This window comes from Taudactylus pleione, unplaced genomic scaffold (genome assembly GCF_031769625.1).
Source record: "Taudactylus pleione unplaced genomic scaffold, aTauple2 ptg000017l, whole genome shotgun sequence".
Taxonomy (NCBI): domain Eukaryota; kingdom Metazoa; phylum Chordata; class Amphibia; order Anura; family Myobatrachidae; genus Taudactylus; species Taudactylus pleione.
The window spans coordinates 12435046-12457841 of NW_028284419.1; the positions used below are offsets into that span (position 1 = coordinate 12435046).

At 43.3% G+C, this 22796-nt stretch overlaps 1 protein-coding gene across 1 annotated transcript in view; it reads left to right on the forward strand.

Annotated features, from left to right (window-relative positions):
* Positions 1 to 22796, forward strand: part of LOC148540811 (calcium-activated chloride channel regulator 4A-like) — a 149213-nt gene that overhangs the window by 48155 nt on the left and 78262 nt on the right. Inside the window, exons 5-6 of the mRNA XM_088481970.1 lie at positions 10961 to 10982; positions 11407 to 11631. Of these exons, the coding sequence (XP_088338096.1) occupies positions 10961 to 10982; positions 11407 to 11631 (247 nt within the window). The remainder of the gene's footprint in view (positions 1 to 10960; positions 10983 to 11406; positions 11632 to 22796) is intronic.

Consider the following 22796-nt stretch of genomic DNA (forward strand, 5'->3'; position numbering starts at 1 on the left):
CTGAAGCTGGGAGATTTGCTCCTCCTAAGGCTGCTGGCTGTTAGACATTAAATAAACACAAGACACACACACCATGAAAGTGGAACTTTGTTACACACATACCTACAATCCCAGTACATGTCCTAATTTCTATGTAGGCATCCACCACTTCCTAAAATGAAATAATGCAAAGTCCCAGCCCATGGACATAAGTACCATCTTCTAAGGACAGTACTTCCCGAATGACAGCTCAGCCGTGGCATTTCACATAGAAATGCATGGGCTGAGCATTCATTGGCTGAGAGAGGTGAGCTTCCGCCTGTCTCAGCAAATTAACTGTTCACACCATTGACTTCAATGGTGAGAACTGCTAGGAAACTAAAGGTTAGTATCAGAGACTCAACTCTCTCAGTCAATGAATACTCAGCCCATGCATTTCTATGCATGTCATTCAGGAAGTACTGTACTTAGAGTACGGTACTTATGTCCGTGGGTCGGGACTTTGCATTTTTTTGTTTTAGTGGATGCCTACATGGAGAAGAGGATGTGTAAAGGGATTGTAGGTGAGTATGTGTTAGTGTAAGTGGAAGTGTAATAATGTTCTACTTCACGGTGTGTGTGTCTTGTGTTTATTTTAATTTTCTTTTGCAGGTGAACTAAAAGTACCAGCAGGCCCTTAATGCCATGCATGCTGGTACTTGTGGTACTCCAAATACCATCATGTGGGGGAGGCTTGCTGGGATCTCTAGTTCTCTTGTAAAGGACAATGTTATTTATTTTATCTACTTTTATACACAATCAACCCGGCACCCACTGGCTAGGGGTGCTGGGGAGAGCTATCAACCCAGACTTGGGGTGCCCTGGAGAAGGGGAACCCTTTTTTGAGGGGAATCCCCAGCCTGGGCTGACTAGCTGTCAGGTATAATGCTTTGGCTGGAGGACTCGGTGAAAGAATCCCCCTGCTGTGGCATTAAACTCCGCTAAAAAGAGCCTGGTGCTGATTTTGGAAAAACTGGGTGACCCCTACATTTATCCCCCGTATTTCCAGAAACTGAGCCCAGTGCTGGTTGTGCAAAATACAGGGATCCCCTACGTCTTATGTCCCCAGAATTCTTACAACCAGGACCAGCTCAGAAATGCCCGGTGCTGGTTGTGCTTTTAGTGGGAGCCCCATTTCATTTAAAGTTTTAACACTTTACAACCTTTTTACACACAGAAGCATGCATGTATCTCACTGATCTGTGCATGCATCTGTGTAATTCATACCTGCTCATGCTAAAATCGCTAGCCTGAAGCAGGTCTATTATTTTGGGGATTTGAAGTTAAATTTTGAGTTTGATATGGTGTTCCTTTTCCAATTTAATATTAGTAAATCAGGGATTTATATGTTGTTGTATGTAAAAGTACTGATGTTTTGCCGATATTGATTTTAAGTGGAATTGGACTAGGATTTAGGAGCTTATTAAGTGGAATTGGACTAGGATTTAGGAGCTTATTCAGAGTCGGTCGTGAGCGCTCGTGACCAACTCGATGTTGCCCCACAGCACATGTGCACGACGGAGCCGGCTCCGCCGTGCGCATGCGTGAGACCCGGCTAACGACGGGCCCTCCATCGTTAGGGGTCTCGTAGCAGACGGGCGAGCTGTCGATGTTGAGTGACAGCTCGCTTCATTTGCTGAGTGGGCTTGGGGCATGCCCGGCCAAATGGAGGCATTCCGACAGAACGCCTGCCGTTCGGGGGCGGCCCCACTGACATCATCAGTGATGTCAGTGGGGAGCTTCCTGCTCGATCAGAGCAGGAAGCTCCCTGGGGCTTACGAGTGCCCAGACCCTACCCTAGGGTCTAGTCGTAAGCCCCGATGGTCGCGATGGTCTTGACCATTGCGACCATCACCCTTGTCAGTCGTTAGAGCTGTGGGTGGAAACCCACAGCCTAACGACCGACATGGAGGCGGCCGTTCAGGATGCAAGCGGCCGCCCTGATTCAGAGCGACTGCTTGCATCTAACGACCGCCTCTGAATGAGGCCCTTAGTTTTATGTTTGAGTTTCATTCGATTTTTCCTTTAATAAATCTCCACATGAAAAATCTAATGAAATTTGTATGCAAATCGAATGGCAAATTACACAAAAAACAATCGATTTTTGATAAATATACCTCCAAGTGTACAAATATCACAATATACACTCTTCTCATCATTTCCGACAATACATTGTATATAAACAGTTATACTAGATATACTAAACAGTAACATGAAAATAATATCACAGTGTCAGATAGTAAAAAAATAAATGGCATATAATGAAAAATATATAGCATAATATCATAGCAAAAAGTCTCACTAAAATCTGACGTGCTTCACTGTCCCAATCCACTTCTTCAGGCTGTCAAGAAGTGAATTCACTTTTTGAAAGCAGGTCCTAAAATTTTTGAGCTTTGTATGTGTATGATTATGCAGACCCAGGGGGTCACAGTGTCCATTTGGGGAGGAACTTTGGCTGGCGGCATTAGTCATAGCTGCAGGCCTGTCCTTTTCTGTCATAAACTGGCTTCCCCTAATTCCATAAGCTTCTCCATTGCACAAGGGTAACGAGAGGTAGAGAGGGATCCCCGCAAAAGGAGTGTGCAGTTTAACATCCAACAAAGGAGTAGTTAAATGGAGGTATTCAATGGAAAAGCATTCACCAGAGACCCGACACCCATAGGTAAGTATGCCAGTACTAACCCTAACCCCTACCCTAACCTCCGGTCTTTAGACCCGTCGGCATCCCGCACATGGGGATCCCGACGCTGTTGAGATTTCTGCGTTGGTATTTACACTTTCATCATTCTGCACATGGGAATGCCGACTACATCCATCTAGGCCACCTGCTCTAACTCCATCTCAGCATCCCTACACGGACATGCTGGGGAAAATTGGACTACAAAATAAGAGCTGGTGAAAATAAATAGGCAAAAATATAAACACTATACTGCAGTGCTTACCAAACTATCTTGGTTCATGGCACCCTTATTGTCTCAGAGATTTTTCGGGGCACCCATAGGCCAATGGGTGTTCAGGAACCATTGGAACTTCTCACGATAATGTAATACTAGTAAAAACAAGTGAGGTTCTCTTAAAATAATAATAAAATCATAGGTGTGCAGCACTGAATTAAATATCCCCCTAAAAGTTTCATACTGAGATACTCAGTAAAAATTTAAATTGAGCTTACCTAACATCCTTTGGTGTATTATGTGGTGTTGGACATTATTGCACTTCTAGTTGTTCACTAACACTGGTTTTGCTTATCACATTGAGCAGAAAAGGAGGAAGGAGAGGCATGAGAAGCGGAAGGCCAGGGGTTGAAAGTGGGATGCAAGTTGGCAGCAGTGGCGTAACTTCATCCCAGGTGCCCGGAGGCAAGATAAATGTTGGTGCCCCCCCACCCCCCAAATTGACATTTACAACCCCCCCAGCACCTATGCCAGCCCCAGCTGCCGCCGCCCCCCTATGCAGTTCATTTTATACAATGCCCCCAGTAGTGGTCCCCCTATGCAGTACCATCAGTAGAGGTCCCCCTATGCAGAGCCCAACTATGTAGTGCCCCTCCAGTAATGGTCCCCCTATGCAGTGCCTCCAGTAGTGGTCTCCCTATGCAGTGCCCCCAGTAGTAAGGCCCCTGTAGTGCCCTCAATAGTAAGGCCCCTGTAGTGCCCCCATATGATGCTCCCAGTTGTAAGGCCCCTTTAATGCCTCCATATGATGCCCCCAGTAGTAAGGCCCCTGTAATGCCCCCAGTAGTAAGCCCCCTGTAATAAGCCCCCTGTAATGCCCCCTGTAGTAAGCCCCCTGTAATAAGCCCCCTGTAGTGCCCCCAGTAGTAAGCCCCCTGTAGTGCCCCCAGTAGTAAGCCCTCTGTAGTAAGCCCCCTGTAATAAGCCCCCTGTAATGCCTCCAGTAGTAAGCTCCCTGTAATAAGCCCCCCACATATACAAAAAAACAATACTTACCTTAAACTACACTGCAGTGCCTGCTGCCGTCCGTTCCCAGTGCCCGCTCCTCAGAACTATGGGAGTGACGTCATGACGTCACTCCCATAGTGCACTGCGGGACCCGGAAGCTGGAGCTCAGGAGTGAGCTCCGTCCTCCGGCTGCCGCTGGCGCCAGGGGGGAGAGAAGGAGCTGGGTGCCAGCTGATAACACACTCAGCGGGTGCCTGGCAAATGGAGGGTACAGGGGGTGCGACCGCACCACCTGCATCCTCTGTAGTTACGCCACTGGAGGTGGAGCGCCGATCAGCGGCACTCCTTCTCCATGCAGCTCCTCCTCCTCTGTAGTGCCCGAAACGGCCAGGTGACAATGGAGCCAGGTGCCCCCTTCAGGGCTGGCGCCCGGCGGCAAATGACGCCATTGTCTCCAGGAGTTCCGCCACTGGGTAGAAATTAGGTCGAGGAGATATTGGGAGACATACACAGAAAGGTGAAGAAAATAGTAACGTATCCATAAGGGGATGATTCAATTTAAAGTAATGGACACAGGGCCTGAATCAGAGCCACTCGCAAGCGCTATGTGGTCGCAAGCGGGTCGATGGTGGGGCACTGTGCACGCTTCGGGGCTCACTACAAACGGGGCGGCTGTCGATGTTGATCGCTATGTGGGTCTCACGCATGCGCTCGACGGAGGGAGCTCCGTCGTGCGCATGCGCGAGACCCACATAGCGACAGCCAAGCTGTCGCTATGGGTCTCGCACCAAAGGGGGCGTGCTGTCGATGGTGATTGACAGCACGCCCCCTTTGGTGGGCGTGTCGGGGGCGTTGCTGCCCAGACGGAGGCGTTCCCATGGGAACGCCTTCCGTCTGGAGCCGGCCCCACTGACATCACTAGTGATGTCAGTGGGAGTGCTTTTGGCTCTGATAGAGCCAAAAGCACTCCTGGGCTTGTGGCAGCGAGACCATACCGCAGGGTCTCGTCGCAAGCCCGATGGTCGCGATGGTCTTGACCATCACGACCATCATCATGGACGCTCGCATAAGCTGTGGGTGGAAACCCACAGCTATGCGAGCGTCCAAGAGGCCGCTCCATTTTTAGGTAGGAGGGCCTTGATTCAGAGCGAGCGCTCTGGTCAGAGCGTCCGGCTCTGAATCAGGCCCACAGTGTGATCATGGTGCATATACAGTCTACCGATAATCGCTCAGCCCATAATTTTTAACTATTCAATTTTAAATCAGATTGCACAACATAAAAACTACATAAATCAATCTTTAGTAGTACCATAGCTTAATTTATGTAGTTTTTATGTTGTCCAATCTGATATAAAATTGAACAGGTAATAATTATGGGCTGAGCGATTACAGAGTCATTGAGAATAAGGCCGGCTATGCACTTGCACGATATCGGCCCGATTTGGCCAAATCAGAACGGCAAATCGGATATATCGTGCAGTGGGTTTGCCAGAATTGCGCGCTCCCGCGGTCACATGTGATATCGTCTCAATGGCTGTGCTGCTCAGCTAATCACTCAATATCACATACGGTGCCATACATATTAATTAAGGAACAAGTGATTGTTCCGTCGTTAATTAAATCGTGTAGTGTGTACTGGCAATCATGCGATGCCCTGGGTGAAGGCAAATCACCCTGAACATCAGCACGATTGCCGGTCACTCAGGTGTGTACCCAGTCTAACAAAGTACCCTCCCTGGCTGGCTGCTGTGCTTCCTGGAGATCTGGGACCTTTGAAGCTCTGCCTGTCCCTCTGGCCTCTGTGTGCTGCTAGTGGGCAGTAGCAAGTCTGGCAGTGGCACTGTGGAGAGGCTGATGTGCATGCTGGGACGAGCCGAGGCACAGGGGCAAACGCAGGATTTTCCTGGGTGGGTTTCTAAATATCAATAAATATATATATATATATATACACACACACATAATGTATAACATACCCACTAACACATAAACAGTCTACACACACACACATATATACAAATTAACACATACATATACAGTATATGTATATATACTTGTTGTATTGGCTCCACCCATATTGTGGCCAGCACAGTCGGGAATCAGTGTGTGGTCCCGGTGACCCTCCTCCTCCTCCCTGCAATGCACAATCACTCTAAGGGCTCAAATCAATTAGGTGCGAATTGCGAGTAGCGAGTTTGTTTCTTTAAACTTGCACACTTCGCAGCAAAGCGCGCTCCCGATAATTCTCCAATCCAATTGAAAATGCCTATTTGCACTACTCGCAATGGAGGAGTGTGAATTGACTGCCAAATGAGATTTGCGAGAAGAGCATGAATATGTGGGGAGACCATCCTGGACCCCTCAAAATGGATAATTTCGTTAGCAGGACCATATAACAGGCTGTTTGTGGCCATTAGGAAGTTACTGTAGGTTTTGAAATGGTGTCAAATGGCTGATTTGTGCTTTTTAAAAAAAATGCAAGAAAATGATAAAAACAAACTCTTTTCGTCTAATCTCAAATGAATTAAACGAAAAATAAAAGTAGGAAAAAGGGTGATTTTGGGGTTCTTTGAGGGCACATTGAAATTGTTTTAAAAAATTTATTTAAACAATTATTTTTCAACTAAAAACATATTGTAATTAACTTTGTGGTGCCTAAACTAATGAAAAAGTAGATATTGGGGTAATTTAAGGAATTATTTTTTTACCCCCAAAAAATGACATGTCATTTTTGGACTAACAAACTTCCATATGCCTAACTAGTCATTGGGGGGGGGGGGGGGGGTGTCCAAGGGGTTCAGCACAGGGTCCTGACATTTTAACCTTAAAATAAAGATTTTCCTTTCCATCTCTCACCCTCAGTTAGGTGCAAGTGGAAAGTTGCGAATTCAGTTTGACTGATCAGTGCAAGTTGCTAATTGGATTGCAAAATTAATTTGCTATGCGAATTCGAAGTGAAAATCGCAACTCCAACCTCGCAATTCGCATCGAATTGGATCGAGCCCTGAGTCTGTGACAGTGCATTCAGCAGGTCTCCCTGAAAATGTAGGCGGGTCATGACATCACACAGTGCTCGCGCTGTGCTCCTCTGGGAGCATTTTGACCGGCCAGATTTCTTGGGCCAAAGGGGCCTGTTCATGGGCCCCTTGGATCCCGCCAGGCCCTAGGCGAGTGCCTAAGTTGCATGGTGGGAAATCTGGCCCTGGCTGGCCGTACCTCACTTTGAAGTGAATTTCCCCAAAGAGAAACACACAGCAAAGGGCAGGGGACAGAGATAAGTACATATATAAAACTGGACACAAATTTCATGTCACAAAGGGTAACAGGTGCATTTCCTTTAATAACATAATTCCACTGTAACCCTCTGCTTCTTCACCTTTGTCTCCTTTCACCCCACCCCCATCTGTTAAACTTTTCCCCCCTCTTTCAACTCTATCTTCTTTTGTGCTTTTTACTTATAAATATAGAGATGTGAACTGACTCCGTGTTTTGGTTTTGGAACTGAATTCACTTTCATGTTTTTTTTTTTTTTTAAAAACCAACCTTGTGTTTTGGATCTGTTTTTTTTTTTTTTAAATTGGTAAAAAGCTTTTCAGAAAAGATAGAGGGGCAGATGTACTAAGATCTGGAAAAAGAACAGTGGAGAGTGATAAATGACCAACCACTCAGCTCCTAACTGTCATGTTACAGGCTGTGTTTGAAAAATGACAGATAGGAGCTGATTGGTTGGTCATTTATATCACTCTCCATTTTATTATTTTTCTGAAGCTTAATACATCTGCCTCAAAATCATTTAATTTTTGCAATCCAAAACCTGAATTTCGGATTTAAAATCTGAATTCTGAACCATGGGAAGATCAGAACTGCAAATCGGATCTGTCTAGTTTTTTCAGGCACTGCAAAGCTGTGAAAATATGCTAATGGTTGCCAAAGCTCAGCCGCCATAAAGACGCTCACTTCTGCTTTCTCACATCCGTGCTCAGTGCCGGCGCTGCCATTAGGCAAACTTAGGCTGCTAACTGGGAGAGCCTTTGAGTCCACCTATCAGACGCCTGAAGGATGTCTCTGACCGATAGAGACCAGGGGTGTATCTAGGGATCCGAGCGCCCCTGGCAATGTAATGGACTGGCGCCCCCCTCCCCCCATAATTTCAGGCAGTGCCCCCAGTAGTATTCCCCCCTATGCATTGCCCCCAGTAGCGGTCACCCTACCCATACAGTGTCCCCAGTAGAAGTCCCCCTTATGCAGTGCCCCCAGTAGAAGTCCCCCCACCGCCGCTAGTTCCGGCCTGATCCACCACTTGGATGCTGGTGGCACTGCCGGACGGCGCCCCCCTTTGGCAGGCGCCCCTGGCGAGTGCCATCCTGGCCAATGGGTAGATACGCCCCTGATAGAGACATCTTTCATCTACATGCTGCAGGCGGGAGGTTGCTTTCACTTCTTTGCTCTGAACTAGTCTAATGTGCTGTGCTGTCCAGGCTGTCATTCTTCACACAGCCAGCCCTACAGCACAGCTCTGTCCCTGCTGCTTCCTCCTCTCCCCTTCCCTCACTCGAGTCCCAGACTCCCAGGCAGTCACAGAGTAGCTCCGCTCCCTAGATGAGACAGTGCCTGAGACAAGGAGCTGCAGCAGCAGCCATGCTGAGAGAGTGGCAGTCAGGCTGGTAAGTGATGTGTGCTGACTGTCTATATCCTGTGTCAGAGGTAAACTGACACCCATGAGAGTAGCACCTGTAAATTATTTAGTTTTGTAAACATTTCTGTGCCCTCCCCCCCTCCCCCATTCCCCTACTGCTGGAGGCTGATAGACATGAGTAAGGCTCCCAAACAAAGTGTGCATGGCATGTGGGGCAGTTATGTGATCTACACAATATCTCTTTATACTTACAGCTATATAGTACTCTGCATCCCCCCTGCTTTAAGAGGTCTTGCTATAACTACACTCAGTGCTCTTAAAATGACAGCCGCCTACTAGGTGTGATATTGCTCAAAACTAAAATTATACTGTATTATACTTGAACGCTGTGTTGTAATGTTTTGAAAATGGTATGTGTATATATATATATATATATATATATATATATATTATAAGCTTACTGTATCATCCCTTTAATTCGGGTCATGTGAATATTATTAGGGAGCTTTGTGTGTGTCTGTGAGCTGGATGGAGGGTTTGGGGGAAAACAGGGGTGGCATTGTTAACATTTGCCCGGGGTGCCCTGAAACCTTGCACTGGCCCTGTCCGTGCTACCTCGCAGACCAGCGTAAACATTGGTAACCCATCGGCCCCTCACGCACAACTACAGCAGGTCTGACCTGTCTCAGAAATTGCACACCTGATAGCATGCAGTGAGTACACAAGCTGCATATGCCGACGCAGTGGCAAATTTATGCACCCCCATGAAACATTGTTCACACAGACAGGCACGCCCACTCCCCCATCACCACCCCCCAAAAGATGACTACCTGTCACTAAATCTGCGATGACTTTCCATCTGCATGCATGATCGCAGTGTAATCGCCGTGCAGTGCTGTGCCTGCGAAAGCGCAGTACACAACCATCGGCCAAGCTCCATACGCAGTTGCAAGTTGAAATCCATGCTGAGTCAGGCCCAAAATCTCTATTTTTGGCTAAAAATGTTGGGACTTCGTTCAGAACCCATTGGACACCCCCCCTCCCCCTGTCCACAATGATAAATTACGCAAAATACATTTTTAAATTACCTTAATTTGGAAAATAATGACTTTTCAATTTTGGAGTGAAAACATTAAAGTATTGGAAAATGGGTTTAAAGTAGGGATGTGCAGCCTCGGATAGGTTCGAGTTTGCACGCCGAGTTCGGATTTTTCCCTCAAAAAAAACGGAACTCAGAACGAGGCAAAACGTCATCTTGCATGGACAAACATCATCATTCCCGGACACCGGGAATGATGATGTTTGTCCATGCAAGATGACGTTTTGCCTCGTTCTGAGTTCCGTTTTTTTGGAGGGAAAAATCCGAACTCGGCGTGCAAACTCGAACCTATCCGAGCCTGCACATCCCTAGTTTAAAGTAGTGGGTCTGTTTTTTTTATTGGGTTATATGTTTTAAACATTGCAGGTGGCACCAGGTGTATTTTTAAAAAAAAATTGAAAAAAAAAAACATATTTATACCCATTTATATGTACCTACAATTTAACTACAGCATTTGTATCTCCCAAAAATGTTTGCTTTCTATATTTTTTTCACTGTAGAGAAAAACACATATAACAGCCATTGGACACAATTTAAGATCCCAAATTTCTTTGATTATGGCCACTAATACACTTCTACACTATTAACCTATCTTAGTTTGACTTCTTTGGGGGTACAGGCAGATTTCCCATTTTCACCTGCACTTTTCACATATAACACAATGAGACATATTCGGGTGAATGCCTTTTCACTTGTTTTGCAATAGGATTGCGTGAAAACCTGCGCAGGCATTAGACGCGGAAAGTGGAAAATTTGGACGAAGTGCGAAAAGATCGCACATGCAAAAACTTAACGTTTTCACATCTAATTGGACACTTAATGTGTCTGCTGCATAATGTTAGATTTAAAGTTGAACATAAACTTTAAGCATATCTTCATGTGGTGGTGTCAACAGTGATCATTATCAAGTTGTCTGATGTTATAATGTTGAATAAAAAAATAATTGTATAACAAATATTGATAAAATTTGCACAAAGTGCTACCAGTAGGTTGTTGCAATTTTGGTGAGCAGCATTGGATTAAAAAACACCACTAGCCCTAGACTGTGGGCTTGATACAGAGATGGATGCAATGCCAATGTTACGCATTTGAGCACCAGTCTCCTGGTGCTTCCTAGTCGCATCGCATTGCGACTTATGTAGATACATTTTCAGCAAAAAAAGTAGAAGATGCATTCATATCTCATCTGACTCACTATACATAATGTCCCCAGTATATGTTTTTTCCTGACTTTTAAAAGAAAAAAAAATTGCACTACTTATAGTGGGCCTTTTTAGTGAATAATATGTAATCTTTTCATAACAGTGGGACTGATTTACAGTTACAGGTAGGTGCAAATTTTCTGTGTGCAGAGTTTACAGCCCTGCAAACCATACAGCGCTACAAGGGATCCAAAATTAAAATATAGATTTTTCATGTAGGGCAAACACTGAATGCTCTTGCATGCTACATACACCTGCTGACCTGCTCTGTTGTTACTCTGTATTTTACAGTTGAGCTAGATTAAGGACTCTCACATCTATAAGTCAAATCAGACTGTGCCTTTAACATATTTTTTCCAGGTGTAAGTTTGGATCCAGCAGATGGATGTGTTCTTACTGTATCGCTAATGTAACCAACCAACATATTAACTTATTACCTGTACTGCATTTTCTTTGCTTACTTAATAATTGAATTACATTGGAATGTAATTGTATGTTGGTTTTGCATTTGATATGTGTTTTTACTTAATGTTATATCTACATATTTAGGTAACTGAATTCTGTGATGCAAGTAACCACAACATTGAGGCTCCAAATCTGCAAAATGACAAATGTACTTACAGAAGCACATGGGATGTCATCATGAACTCTGACGATATAACTTCCACTCCTCCAAGACCTGCATTCAGTATCCCTGATCCAACCTTCACTCTGATGCGGTACTCAGAAAGAATACTGACATTAGTGCTCGATGTCTCAGGAAGTATGGGAGGTGTAAGTGTTCTCTATTTCTAACATGTATGAAGCGCTCAATGTATGCCTATACTCTGTACACATGAAGCACATTTAAGGCAGACTAATGAGGATCATCAATATTCTCACACATAACAATAACACCACCAGCATCCAACCACAATGCAATAACATAGTAACACTAAGGAGTGGGTGGAATTAGTGAGGTATGATCTGATTGTCCTCTTCATATTGGGAGATGCTATTAATAGCGATTCATGTAGCTGGATCTGTAAATAAAACTATAGGGATTGCTCCATGTGGAGATCCTTGTATTGAGTTCTTAAAAGCATAATGCCAAATATTATTATTATGTGCTAAGCTCGAAAGAATTCACTGACCTAAGTGCAGAGACATTTCTAAATAAGGTAATATGGGTCAATGTAAAACAGAACTATTATACTAAGTGATGTTGCACTAATGTTGATTAGGATCAAAATATACTGTATAATTATAATAACTTGACATGTCAGAAATAAATACCAAGACGCCAATAATATAATCAAATAATAATTTATAAAAGACAAAGGGGTAAATTTACTAAAGGTTGATTTGCAGGTCGATTTGAGGAGTGATTTACCTCTTCTCAAATCGACTCAAATCGAATGCAGTGAAAACCGTGTTTTCACTGCATTTACTATTATTCGATTTTTTTTACGATTTGCAAAACAAATTCGATTTGAGTCGGTTTTGAACAGTGATTTGCTGTTCGATTGGCATGTTCATGTCCAAATCGAACGACAAATCACCCTTCGAAACGAACTGCAAATCCCCGACACATTAGAACTGCATCATGCTTTCACTTTCAGCATGAACAGCTCGTTCTCACACAGATACATGCACACACCAGTGAGATGCCTGCATGTATCGGACTGGAAAAAGTGTTGTAAAGAGTTAAAAGTAAAAAAAAACAAAAAACGTGAGGTCTTCCCTGTACTTAGTCAACCAGAACTGGGTTTCAGCAGTCCGGGGCTGGTTCTGATTTGGGGGGGGGGAACCTCACGCCAATTTTTTTCTAACTTTAACTATTTAATTACCTTTTCCAGCCAGATACATGTAGGCATCTCACTGATGTCTGCATGTATCTGTGTCAATCCGACCTGCTCATGCTCAAATCAAAACCATGAAGCAGGTCTATTGTATTGGGGATTTGAAGTTCGATTTGAAGTCCGATTTTGAGGTCGATTTCAAATCGAATGATAGTAGATAAGGGTTTTGAGTGTTGGGCTATGTAAAAGTACCAATGTTTTTCAAATGGTGGATTTGAGGCCGATTTGATATACATTGTATGCATGATTATATATATTTTATAGTGTTATTGAGATTGTGTCTTTTATAAATTATTATTTGATTATATTATTGGCGTCTTGATATTTATTTCTGACTTGTCAAATTATTATAATTATAGATTTTGATCCTAATCAACATTAGCGCAATATCACTTAGTATAATAGTTCTTTTTTACAACTATCTTCGGATAGTTGGTATTTAGTAGGTTTACACCAACCTACAGGTGGGTGCTGCTATTTTTTATTAATTATTATTTAATTATTATTTTCATTGTCATCTTTCAATTAGCGCCCTGCTTAAATTTTGTTGTGGTCAATGTAAAACAGAATAACAGCTGTAACCGAGGAACTTCATATCAACTGAATAAATAAAACTTTAAAAAAAAACTTTTTTAGAGGTTTATTTTAGTGGTGGTTCCTACAACTGTCAGATAGGGGGACTGAAGCTGAGATCAGCACAAACCCGGACTCAATAATCATTTATTGTGCATGCACAGAAAATCTAAATGGGGAGAAAATTAGAAAAAAACCACGTATGCGCAGCTGCAGTAAAGCAGCTTCTAGTGCTGCATAATCTGAAGTCCAAGAAGCACATAATGGCCGCATGACTGCTAATCACATTCTGTACTGGCAGTCCCAGGGGGAGGCGTGTCCTCCCCCTGGAACGGCCAGCCCTGTGTAATATTAGCAGACAGAGCTTCCAATAATTGGAAGATTTATGCAGAGCCAGTCTACACAGGGAGAGTCTCCTGCTCCCTGCTGTGCCAGTACTGCACTATCAAGGCAGAGTGATCCTACAGTACATCTGTGTGTGGGGAAAATGGCACTAGGAGTCGGAGCTCCCTGGGGATGGTGGAGCAGTGGAGGATTTTTACAGGGGGAGGGGAGTGGGGGGCTATTTATTTATGAGACCATGTATGAACCATATAAAAAAAGCTAGAAAGACGATTTGGAAACTTTATGTGTTGTGTTCAGTGAAGACTTTGGCATAAACTGCAAGGGCAGCTTTTCATACAGTGTGCAAACACAAGCTGAATTCTAGGTAGGCAAAGTTCAACCAAGGTCATGAATCAAGGGAGATTTGAGTCAGTGGGGGAGATTTATCAAATTAAGCTTGTAGAGAGATAAGGTGGGGAGAGATAAGTTGGGGAGAAATAAAGTATCAACTAATCAGCTCCTATTTGTCATTTTTCAAACTCACATCCTGTAAAATGATAGAAGCTGATTAGTTAATAATTTATTTCTCTTTACTTTATCGTCTCCAAGCTTTGATAAATCTCCCCCATAATCACAGCCAGTTAAAGATAAATAGTACCAATAACAGGGGTGGTGAAGATCTCAAACCTCTAAAGACAGAATGGCACAAATATAGTTTAATGCTATATATTGTTGCATACATACAAAATCAACCAAGCAATCAATCAAATTTATTGTCACTTTCACATTAATAAAATGTATCATCGAAATTACAACGAAAATACAGTTTAATAAAATTACATAAAATAATCACAGTTAAGAATTTAAACTAACAATCGCAGTTGGACAGAAGCTATTCGTCAACTTGCTAATACAGCACACAATACACCTAAAACGCTTTCCAGTAGTGATACTGCCAACATGCCCATGCCTATGCAGTTGTCATACGTGCTTTACAAACAAATGCACATCTTACTGTGAAATATAAGGATAACAGAAGATAGAGCAGCACAGATGGTGTAATGGTTAGCATTATTGCCTCATAGCACTGAGGTCATGGGTTCGATTCCCCCCATGGCCCTACCTGTGCGGCATTTGTATAGTCTCCATGTGCTTGCGTGGGTTTCCTCCAGGTACTCCGGTTTCCTCTCACACTCCAAAAAGATACTGGTAGGTTAATTGGCTCCCAACACAAATTAACCCTAGTGTGTATGTGTGCGCTATATAAATAACTGGTAATAAATAACTAGACAATGGAGTTCTGTGATCACAAAGGCAGGGAGCTGCACCTAAGTGCAGTTATACAGAGGATGGAACTCCATTAAGCACAGTAAGACAGATTCCCACCTAGGAACAAACTGGTTATTCCTACTTGGGGAACATAAAGTGCTAGGAATGTTCTTCTCAGCATTTGATGCGCTGTAGAGACAACCTACCCCAGAAAACAAAGTTATGGTGCTTTGTAAATAAACGTTACAAATATCTTGATTTCTGTAACATGGTAACCAGACTTCTTGGCTGTTCAGTGCTATGCTGCCTACTACGTACATGAATCAATAGACTCTATGGGGCTGCAAATATATGTATGTTCCCCCCATATCAGAGACTACCAAGTTGAAAACGATCAAGAGCCTTTTGGGAGAAGTGGAGGTTCTATGACCAGTGCTGTGTGGTGTGGGCATGTACACAGCTGAACTATCAGCCCCAATGTTTAACTAAATAAATAAAAGTAGAAAAAAGTCATCATTTTGTGAGGAAAGTAGAAATACAATAATAATTCTTTTGAGTTTTGCCCAAACACATGGTCAGCTGGTGGTTGGTTATCATTATGCTTTCCTGATCATGGCCTATTTTTATGTGGAAACCTGGTGTTGTAGTCCCATTCACTCCATTATTAATTTCACCATGGTGGTTGGCATGGTAATTATCAAGATTTCGAACAGTAAAAAAAAAAAGACACGTGCTGCACAATTTAAAATAAATGTTACTTTATTTAATTAAAAGACTAGCCAAACCTTCATTTACCACATCATTAAATACAAAATTTGATTTTTTTTTTAGCTTCCTTCTTAATCCATTGTAGTCCAAATAAAAAAGAAAACGTTTTTCTTTTCATTGTTCTATTATATTCAAAAGGGAAACAAAGTTCTCATTAATAATTCATATTTAAGAGAAACACAACTATGGGATGTGTCAAGCCTTGGAGAGAGATACAGTGAAAGGAGATAAATTACAGACCAATCAGCATCTGCTATTTTATAGGCTGTGTTTGAAAATTGACAGTTAGAAGCTGATTGGTTACTTTGATACATCTCCCCCTATATTACTGTAAAAAATATTATTAATGGAACTGGCTTACAATGTATGAGATAAAATGAAACAACAGAGAAAATATTTTGTCAAAAATTTACAGCAATATAAAAAACAAAGGTATATGGGTGCAGCAATAGATGAAAAGATAATCAAAGATGAAAGATAAACAGAGAGAAGTTGTTATTTCGATTAGGGACAAAGTAATTACTTGATTATCTTACATATAATTTCTTCTATGAATTAACTAATATTTACATAAATATGTAAACTGTGATTATACCCACGTCAGTATACATGAAAAAGGAATATGTAAATTTAAAATAATATGCCATAATTAACAACTGATGAACAAACTACAACATACCTACAGCACATTGTTCCTAGAAGTTAATAATGATAACATAGATGGGAAGGAGGCACACATACCTGCCCCAACCATGATTGGCCAACCATGCTTCAAAAGTCCCAGAGTGAGTAGGCTTGTTATGAGAAAGCAGTGATGCGAAATGTGTGTTGATGTTCTCACTGATTACTTACACCTTCTTCAGGTGCAGAGAAGACTCCACCACTATGTGGGGCCAAAGTAGCTCAATGCACAGGTGTATTTTCTAGAGATGAGCGGGTTCGGATTTAAGAGATCCGAACACACCCGAACTTAGGAGATACAAGGCAGATTCAAGTCGGCTCGGTTTGTCACGCCTGACTCAGATCTCAAAATGAGGCAAAACTTCATCATCCCGTTGTCTGATTCTCGCGGGTTATGGATTGTATAAAAGGTCCCATGAGTGCCGCCATTTTCATTCTGGCTGTGGAGAGTGAAGAGGGAGGGGGCTGAGAATGTGATTTTGCTGTGCTGTGCTGTTGCTGACGCTGTGCATACTGGGGCTGGCTACTATTGTCATTCAGGGACTGGCTGCTTAATGTCCATAGGGGGTGGGACTGGCTGTTGTCCATATAGGGGCTGGCTGGCTGTTGTCTTGTCCACTCCATAGGGGCTGGCTGCTGTCCATAGGGGCTAGCTGGCTGTTGTTCATATAGGGGCTGGCTGGCTGTTATCCTGTCCATAGGGGCTGGCTGTTGTCCACAGGGGCTGGCTGTGCAGCTGTGTTGTCAAGGGGGTGCTATGTCCATCAGGGGTGCTCTTCACCTCCAGTGTGAAATTATTATTTTTTTCTGTGTGTGTGTGCGCGCGCATTAGCCACACTTATCAGAAACGTAGGTGCACAGGGGTGCTGCCTGTATCATTTATCAAGAGGCTGCTGCCTCGATCAGGGGTGCTTCCTCCCCAGTGTGAAAAAAAGAATGTATTTTATTTCAGTGTGTGCACGTTAGCCACACTTATCAGCAACGAAGGTGCACAGGGGTGCTGCCTGTGTCATTTATCAAGCAGCTGCTGCCTCTTTCAGAGGTGCTCTTCACCCACAGTATGAAAAAATAAAAACAATTTTGTTTTGTGTGTGTGTGTGCATTAGCCACACTTATCAGCCATGTAGGTGCACAGGGGTGCTGCCTGTGTCATTTATCAAGGGGCTGCTGCCTCTTTCAGGGGTGCTCTTCACCCCCAGTGTGAAAAAAACAACAACAATTTTGTGTGTGTGTGCGCATTAACCACACTTATCAGCAATGTAGGTGCAGAAGGGTGCTGCCTGTGTTATTTATCAAGGGGCTGCTGCCTCTTTCAGGGGTGCTCTTCACCCCCAGTGGGAATTTTATTTCTCTGTGTGTGGTTGTGTACGTTAGCTGCAACTTAGCTGCGCTTTAATTGCTTGGTAATACTGCTGTAAGACTGCAGTGAATATGGAGGACAGTCACATGACAGGAGAGCAGGATCCACTACCAGTCTTGTAGCTGCCAGCAGCAGTCATGATGATGATGTAATGTCATCTATGAAGGCCGATGCACCAGGGCTTATGTCAAGCCATGTAAAAAAATCTAGTTTTACCATGTTAAGGGAAAAAATATCTTAAACTAACTTAGCTTTGGAGAAACAAAAAATTGGCAATATGCCATTCACTACACGAAGTGGCAAGGAAAGGATAAGGTCTTGGACTTTATTTATGACTGGTGGTTCTAGTGATGATTTAAGCCCTTCTGCTTGTAGGAGAGGTACAAAAAAATTGTTAAGACGAGTAAGACACCGGAACCAACTATGTGCTCCAAAAAAAATCACAAATCCCAGAGGAAAGTCCAAGTGTGTCCGCAGTTGCCATGTGTGAGCCTGACCTTTCTAATACTGTACTTAAAGAGGCTCCTCATTCCACCATTTGTGTGGATGAGCAGCACAAGTCAACATGCAGATGTAGAAATTGAGGATGCTTCTGTGGAATAGCACGAGGAGGATGAGGAGGATATTTACGTAGGATGAGGATGTTGATGGCGAGGATGTTTGTGTTAAAAAAAATTTAAATCAGGCAACAGTTGTTGCCCATGGAGGGAAAAATCTCATTGTTGCCATGCCTGGGCAAAGGACCAAAAAATCCACTTCCATTGTGTGGAATTATTTCCACCCAAATCCAGACAATCTTTGCTAAGATATTTGTAACCATTGCCATGTAACAATGAGTAGAGGTCAGGACCTTAACCATCTAGGAACCTCCTCTCGGTTATGTCACTTGCAATGCATTCATCAAATTGGGAAGGGTACAGTATTTCATTTTCTGAAACTTTGGGGAAAAAAATGAACAACAATCAGTCCAGTGTCATCTAGCTGCTCCCTTCTTTCTGGATCCAAGCACCTGCAATCTCCACCACCAATACCTGCATCATCTTCAACATCCTCATTCATGATAGGAAGTAGTCCTACATCCAATTTCACAAGGACTGAGGACCTTATTCAGAGGCGGCCGTACGGTCTATGACCACACGGCCGCCTCGATGTTTTGCCAGTGCGCATGCGCACGAGGGAGCTGGCTCCCTCGTGCGCATGCGTGAGACCCACTACGACCAACAGTGCCGGTCGTAGCGGGTCTCTTTCCAAAGGGGGCGAGATGTCGATGTTGATTGACAGCTCGCCCCATTTGGAAGGCGGGCCGGGGGGGTGGCAGCCCAAATGGAGGCGTTCCCATGGGAACACCTGCCGTTTGGGGGAGGCTCCACTGACATCACTAGTGATGTCAGTGAAGAGCTTCCAGCTCTGACAGAGCCAGAAGCTCTCCGGGGCTTACGACAAGTGAGACCCTACCCTAGGGTCTCGTCGTATGCCCCGATGGTCGCGATGGTCTCTGACCATCACGACCATCACCCGAGCGGTCGTTAGAGCTGTGTGTGTTAACCCACAGCCTAACGACCACAACAGAGGCGGGAGCGGTCAGGACACAAGTGGCCGCCCACTTTCTGAGCGACCGCTTGCATCCTCCGACTGCCTCTGAATGAGGCCCTGACTCCTCTCCTATCCATTATTCCTCAGAAGGATCCTTGAGTGCTATGCCTGCTGCTGCTGTTGCTTTGAGTGGACCTTCATACCAGAAGGGGACCAGGAAGAAGACTAGTTCAACCAAATAATTGACTATTAAACAATCCTTTGCATTTGGGAGCAAGTATGACAGCAGACACCCATTTGCACAGCAGATTACTCATGCCATAACAACTATGCTGGAATTAGATGTGCGTCCAGTATCTGCCATTAATGAAGTGGGTTTAAGACAGTTAATGGAGGTCCTGTGTCCCCCATTACCATGTCCCTTCTATATTCCACTTCTCTAGAATAGCAATTCCCAATCTGTACAAGGCCATTAAAAAATACCTTATTAATGTCCTCTGAAATGCCGTTGTGCCCACTGTCCATTTAACCACAGATATGTGGACAAGTGGTACTGGCAAACTAAAGATTACATGACTGTGACAGCCCACTGGGTAGGTGTATTGCCTCCAACAGTTTAAACAGCAGCAGCATTTAACAAATGCCAGCTAATTCAGAGGCAGGCTACTCTGTGAACCTCTTAGAAAAACTCAGGGAAATCATGGTAAAATGGCTTACCCCATTTGGAATCTCCTCGGGATGTGTGATTTCTGACAATGCCAGCAATATTGTGTGAGCATTACATGTGGGCGAATTGAAACACATACCATGTTTTGAAATACCCAAAAAAAGTAGGCGGCATCTAAGAACACATATCAGTGTATTTATAAACCACTTTTATTAAAGGCTCAAATATCAGTATATGTAAACTGTCAAAAATATCAATAAAACTCCTGGGAGTATAAGAAAATTCTATACACACAGTATGTATTTAAATGAATAAAATGTCTTCAAATGAAGCACAAAATTACAATTAAAAGACAAACAATCACAATAAAATATCTCTATTATTCTCAAATTGATGGATTGAACATCTGAGCTCTGGTGCTTCAATGAGCCAAGTGAAAATGACTCAGTTAGCAGCAATGTTCTGAATAACTGAAAAAAGTTTTTTCATGTAGCAATGAAATTTAATTGTAATTTTGTGCTTCATTTGAAGACATGAATTTTCTTATACTCCCGGGAGTTTTATTGATATTTTTGAAAGTTTACATATACTGATATTTGAGCCTTTAATAAAGGTGGTTTATAAATACATTCCCTGATATGTGTTCTTAGACGCCACCTACTTTTTTTGTGTATTTCTTTATTGTTGCTGGAAGTGTGTCAAAAACTTCCTGTGGGCGTGCTGCAATCTACACAAGGAGGGGGGTTAACAGCACACCATTACTGGCGCTTGGGCTATCTATCGTTTTTAAACATCCCATGTTTTGCTCACACAATTAATTTGTTGGTGCAACATTTTTTAAAAAATGGCAGGGGTGTGCATGAGATGCTCTTGGTGGCCCGAAAGATTTCAGGACATTTTTGACATTCAGCAACTGCGTGTCAAAGATTGCAGAACCAGCAAGAACTGTTGAATTTGCCCTGCCATCAGCTGATGCAAAAGGTAGTAACTAGGTGGAATTCTACCCGCTATATGCTTCAGCAGAAGGAGGATCAGAAAAAGGCCATCCAAGGCTACACTACAGCCTATGACATAGAGAAAGAAGCTGGAATGCACCTTAGTCAAGCGCAGTGGAGAATAATTTCTGTGTTATGCAAAGTACTCAAACCCTTTCAACTTGCCACATGTGAAGTTAGTTCAGACACTGCCAGCTTGAGTCAGGTCATTCCCCTAATCACACTTTTGCAAAAGCAGCTGGAAAAACTGAAGAAGGAGCTGAAACAGAGTGATTTTGCTAAGTATGTTTGCTAAGTATGTTGTACTTGTAGATCAAGCCCTTCATTCACTTTGATAGGATCCAAAGGTTGTCAATCTCTTGAAATTAAATCACTTTATTTTGGTTACCATACTTGATCCTAGGTTTAAGTCATACCTTGTGTATTTCTTTCCAATGGACATGAATCTGAAAAGATGCAAAGAGCTGTTGGTGAAAAAATGGTCAGCGCAAGTGGCACGTGACACGGCAGCATCTCCTCTTTCAGTTTTTGCAGCTGCCAGGAAAAAAAAAATTTTCCTAAGAGACCCACTGCTGGTGGCAATGCAGATCAGTCAGTAAAACCTAATGACATCTGGTTCGGTCTGAAAGAACTGCCTACAATGAGTGACATGTCTACCACGACTTTGACTGATACGGTCACATTCAGAGAATGGTGGATGATTATTTTAGGGAAAGCATCCAAATAGGCATGTCACTCAGTCTGTTTTACTACTGGCAGGAAAAAGAGGCAATTTGGAGTCCCTTACACAAACTGGCTTTGCTGTACTTAAGTTGCCCACCCTCCAGTGTGTACTCTGAAAGAGTTTTCAGCGCAGCCAGGAACCTTGTCAGTGACCGGCGTAGGAGGTTACTTTCCCCAAAATGATGTTCATTAAAATGAGTTACAAATTCAATGAGGAAGACCTTTACCAGCAATTAAGTAAAACAAAATACAAAAGCATCTGTAATGGTGGATTCCTGCAGTGACAAACAAATATTGTGTGAAGAAGAGGAGGATGCACACACTGATGGGGATGACGATTAATACATCTGATCTTACCTAAAATGTAAAGCCAGTTTGTGTATGGGATCATTGCCACCAATGTCCACTGCGCATTGGCAGCTTATTTTGAGGGGGTGCCAAACAAGCCAATCATTTCAGCCACAAGTGGCAGTCCCTGTCACTGAAGTGATTATTTGTTAAACTGTGAATATATACAACTTAAGGGTGGGTTGGAGGGCCCAAGGACAATTCCATCTTGCACCTTTTTCCTTTCCATTATGTGCTGTTTGGGGCATTGCTGCCTGACATTTTTAATGTTATGGTTTATGAATGTCCAGAAATTGTAATGGCCACAGACAGAATCTCCTGCATGCCCCGTTCATTTTTTTTAAAAGAAAATTGTGAACCAATTGCTGCTTGTTGTGTCAACCCGGCGGCACAAGTCACACAACAGTGACATTCAGCCAAGGGTTCGCAGCCCTCAAGGCTGCTACATAGCACAAAGGCCGCATCCTGCTTCATGGCCCAAAGGCTACCTGTCGTCACTCCTCACCAGCCCTCAAGGCTCTAACAGCCGCAACTTGCCAAGAGTTCCAGCCCTCTTGGCTGTTGCAGTACTGGTTCCTTCCTAATCATAGCTGTGTATTCCACTACTACTCAGCCCGGAGGCTGCATCAACAATTAACTATCAACTATCAATTCTTCAGCCAGTGGCTGCACCAATTATCAAATATCAACTCTTCTTTCTTCAGCGAGTGGCTGCACCAATTATCAAGTATCAACTTTTCTTACTTCAGCCAGTGGCTGCACCAATTATCAACTATCAATTCTTAGTTCAGCCAGTGGCTGCACCAATTATCAAGTATCAACACTTCTTACTTCATCCAGTAGCTTCTCCAACTATC